General features: G+C 36.2%; 1 protein-coding gene across 1 annotated transcript; it reads right to left on the bottom strand.

Moving 5' to 3' along the window:
- Positions 1–706: 706 nt before the first annotated feature.
- Positions 707–2,128, bottom strand: LOC148575273 (uncharacterized). Its single transcript, XM_088506150.1, has one exon. It carries the CDS (start codon positions 2,126–2,128, stop codon positions 707–709), a length of 1,422 nt encoding a protein of 473 aa, XP_088362276.1.
- Positions 2,129–4,934: the final 2,806 nt, after the last annotated feature.

The following is a 4,934-nucleotide window of genomic DNA, read 5'->3' on the forward strand; positions in this document are numbered from 1 at the left end:
TAGTCATCCACAATTACCATGCCATAACTCTTTCCTCCAAGACTTTGAGTCCTAGTTGGTCCAAACAGATCAAGATGTAACAACTCCAATGGTTTCTTAGTAGAGACATCTTCCTTGGGTTTGAAAGAGGTTTTAATTTGTTTACCCATTTGACAAGCATCACAAGTGATATCCTTGTCAAATTTTATATTAGGAAGACCTCTAACTAAGCTTCTCTTTACAAGCTTAGAGATTTGGAACATGCTAGCATGTCCTAACCTCTTATGCTACATCCATTTTTCAGATTCCATTGAAGAGAAACAAGTTACATTTTGAACTTTTAGATCATCTAGAGTGATACCATAAACATTGTCACTTCTTTTGGCAACAAATAAAACAGCCCCTGTTTTCTCATTTATGACTCTACAATCAGATTTCCTAAAGGTTACAGCATACCCAAGGTCACACAATTGACTTATGCTCAATAGATTATGCTTTAACCCATCAACTAAGAAGACACTATCAATGCAAGTTGAAAAATCTTTGCCAACCTTACCAATGGCAATTATTTTACCTTTACCATTATCTCCAAAAGTGACAAATCCTCCATTATACTTGTTGAGTTTAATGAAGAAAGTATCCCTTCCGGTCATATACCTTGAACATCCACTATCAAGATACCACATGTCCATTTTCTTCTTGGATGCAAGGCAAACCTGCATGTTCTTCAACTAACCTTAGGTATCCAAATCCATTTGGATCCTTTGATGTGAAATCTTCTTGGTTGCCCAAGAGCATTATAATCATGAACAACTTTATATAATTTACTATCATTACCAAAAGACTTAAGAAAGATGAAACACTGAGGAGGATCATGACCATTTCTATTGCACTTGTAGCAATGATTCTTGCTTACTGATTTTTTAGGTTTGCTGAATCCTTTTGGTTTGAAAAGCTTGGAAGAGGAGGCTTCAGATTTTTTAAAGTTTTGTTTGAAAACAGCCTTGTTTTCCTCTATGAATCCAAGTCCAGATTTTTCAGATCCAAACCTTTGACTAGCAAGTAGTTTGTTCAGATTTTGAGAACCTTGAACAAACTTTGCTAAGTCTTCATTCAAAAATTTTATTTGTTCATTCAGCTTTTTGTTTTCAGAAATCAAATCAGTGGAAGCAGTAACTTCATGCTTGAGCTTGTATTTTTCTAATTCAGCTCGCAAGGCAATGTTTTCTTCTTTTAAAAATTTTTCATTGCTAGTTTCATTTGCCTTAGCCTTTTTCAAAAGAAGATCATTTTCTGTCCTCAAAGCCTCATTTTCTTTCTTACATTTAGCATACTTATCCAAGAGTTTCTCAGAGTTCACAGAAATGTCTTTGATAATGTAGTGCAGTTCATCAATAGATAAGTCAGAGAGATCTACCTCATCTTCATCATTATGATCTGCCATCAGACATAGTTGAGCTTCTTGATCTGAGCTCTCTGAGCTGGTGTCGTTCTCCAAGTCCTCCCATGTTGCCATCATCACCTTCTTTTTGTCTTTCTTGGATTTTTCGCCTTTCTTAAGTTGAGGGCAATCTGACTTGAAGTGACCAGGCTCCTTGCAGTGATGGCATGTGAACTTGACTTGATCTTTCTTGACATCTTTGGATGAGGAACTTCCTTTGCCTTTGTTTTTGTATCTCATTAGTCTTCTCATTTTTCTTGCAAAGAGCACCATTTCTTCATCTGAAAAACTGTCATCAGATTCTTCTCCTTGGGCTGTCATTCTTGATTTTAGTGCTATACTTTTCTTTTTGTCATCTTTGTCTTGAGACATGTGAGTGGTTTCATAAGCCAGCAGCTTGCCTCTCAGCTCATCATAGGTGATTTTGATCAAATCATTCCTTTCAGAGATGGCTGTGCTTTTCACTTCCCATTTCTTGGTAAGACTCCTCAGAATCTTCCTTACCAAGGTTTCTTCAGAGTAGTTTCTTCCCATAGCGTCCAGATTGTTGATGATTATTGAGAATCTTTCGAACATTTGATCGATGCTCTCATCTTCCTTCATACTGAACATTTCATACTCCTTCATCAGCATGTCAATTCTGGTCTCCCTTACTTGCTTAGTGCCTTCATGAGTGAGTCTGAGCTTATCCCAGATTTCTTTAGCCATTTTGCACCTTGACACTTTTCTGAACTCTTCAAAACTGATTGTACAATGCATCAGGTTGATTGCCTTGGCATTGAGTTCAACCTTCTTCTTTTCTTCATCTGTCCATTCGCTGTCCTCCTTTGCCACAACTTCTCCATCAGCATTCTGTTTGGTGGGAACGTCTGGACCATTGAGAATGATCTTCCAGATGTTGTAGTCGATCGACTACACGAAGATTCTCATTCTCTCTTTCCAGTAAGAGTAGTTGCTGCCATTGAAGTAGGGAGGTCTATTATTGGACTGCCCTTCAGTGAGAGTGAAAGCCACGATGTTGGGATTCATGTTGTTGGCCATGGATCTTTGCTCCAAGCTGTGAAGCTTGACTCCTTGAGACCTTGCTCCTGATACCAATTGATGGTTCTAGATGAACTTGAGAAGGGGGGGTTGAATCAAGTTAGCTTAAAATTTAGAGTTTCAAACTCTGTTGCAGTGGAAGCTTAAGTTGCAGGAGATTATTTGAAATTATCTCATACGCAGAACATTAAAAGAGCAGAGAAGAAGAGAAAGGGGCCAGCATGTATCCTGGTTCGGATTCTTAGTACCAAGAATCCTACGTCCAGTCTCCACCACAAACCATGGTAGAATTTCCACTATAATCCTCAGATTACATACACCAATACTTATTGAATTACTCCCTAATTCAACTAGTATCTACCCCTAAGCTTTCTTCACCAAAGCTTAGCAACTCCAAAGTGCTAACCCAACTTGGAAGGGGAATCTACACAGATTCAATTCTCACTAAGTGCTAACCCAACTTGGCAAGGGGAACTAATCCTAGTTCATAAACCCAAATTACATCAGAAAAACAGTGGCTATTTTGCATCACTCTTGCCTTTTCTCTCTTGACTTTTGAATCTCACATAAATGCCTTTTTCAAAACAAAAAATAACGCAAGACAGCCATAACATAAAATCAGAATTAAGCTTGAGTAGAAGAAAGAGATTCCAGCTCTGTGTTAGAGATGGTGCTCTGAATATGTGTGCTCTCTTCCTTAACTTGAAATGATGGAATGAGTCTTCTTATATATCTTCAGCTTGCTTAGAATTTCTGCCTCTTCCATTTCCTTATGCCAGCTGCTCGTTGGAGCTGTCCTTGATGGCATGCAGTCCTTTCTTCATCTTGCTTCACCACCTCAGCTGCTGGAGTAGCTCGACCACTACCTCTGCTGTCCTTGGTGTTTCTTTCTTCCTTGGCATGCTCTTCTTTTGCATCCTGCTCCATTATCTCTGCCATACGAGGAGCTTCACCCACTACCTCTGTTGCTTGGCAAGTTTGTGTTTTGCTTTTCCTTTGCTGAAATTTGCTTTACTGTTTGTCCTTGGAGAGGTGAGAGTCCTTGTGTCTTGTTGCTTTGCTAGAGCCCCAGCTGTCCTTGATGTTGACAGATGTCCTTTTCTTTCTTTTCTTCTTTTGCCAACACATAGCCATTTGATTTCTGAATGGTGCCATGAGGAGTGTTAGTTCTTTTCATGGCTGAAGCTTTGCTGGTCTTGGGCTGAGGCAACATAAGCTTGGGCATTTGGGCCTGTTACACTAAAACACACATTAAACCATATTAGGCTTTTCAACCCAATTAAATGTTTGTCATCATTAATCAACCCAAAGTCAAACTAGACTCAACAAGCACTAATTACGTTAAGTATAGCATTAAAAGTGTTGCTTTTTTTTTTTCATTGTAGAATCAAATTCTTAAAGAGGAATGTTAGGGTCAGTAACTTTTGGGATTTATAACCATCAAATAGCCATCAATGAGGCTTTTAATGGCGTGGGATTAGTATAAGATTTCATCCAATGGTTCACTCTTCTTTGCTGGTTACATGCTGGCCAGAATTTGATAAAGTTGCTGGCCTCCTAGATTTTTCCATTCTTAAATTCCTCTATATTCTTATCATTTGAATGGTTTACATGATTATCCTTTTAAATGTATTAATAATCGTATATTATGTTTTTCTATTTTGTTTTTTTTTTTATGGTGGAATCACTAAGACTTGAAGATTTATTGAATCCACTAAGTAATATAAACAATGAAGAACTCAAAGAAGCTGAGAATTTCAACAGAAACGGCTGATGAAGGGTGTATGGTTACTGCTTCTCCATAGAAACACATATGTCTTCTTTTTTTCGATTGAAGCTCCTCGAAACATAGCTTCCCGAAGAGAGAATGAAGGAGGTTCTTTGACTTTGATCCATAGGTTTGTAGAAGAGGAGAACTGAAAAGAAGAGAAATCTCAGAAAAATATGAACCTATTATACGTGAAAGACAGGAATATATAAGTAATTTCATATTTCACTAACGTTTTTTGACATTTAACATTAATAGAGACTAAATTAAAAAAAATTTACGATATAGAAACCTAATTAAAAAGAAAAAAATATAGAAGTCTAATTAAAAATTTGATAAAACTATAAGAATCTGTAAAATAATTAAACCTATTTTTTATATATTCGAAATATTCCATAATAATGTATAAAATCTTAAACATTTTGTATAACATCCCAATTCAGATTTTATGATTTTGTTTCTAATAAAGAGATTACTCAACCTATCAAAATAGGTCTAGAGATATGGAATTTTATACATTTTGTGTATTGCGTACCAATTTTGTGATCTTATATTAGCAATTTTGAGATAAACAAAAGTTAGAAAAAACTTCTCAATCTTTAGCATTTAGAATAAAATCTTCTATCTTTTTCTAAAAAATAATTCTTGAAATTCAACCACTTGAAATTATGAATAAAAAATTAGTTAATTACACTACAAACTTTA

Source organism: Arachis ipaensis, chromosome B2 (assembly GCF_059453495.1).
Source record: "Arachis ipaensis isolate K30076 ecotype BB chromosome B2, ASM5945349v1, whole genome shotgun sequence".
Lineage (NCBI taxonomy): Eukaryota > Viridiplantae > Streptophyta > Magnoliopsida > Fabales > Fabaceae > Arachis > Arachis ipaensis.

What these genes read in the sequence shown, in the direction of transcription:
- LOC148575273 (XM_088506150.1), bottom strand. Translation starts at nt 2,128, where the DNA reads ATGGCTAAAGAAATCTGGGATAAGCTCAGACTCACTCATGAAGGCACT.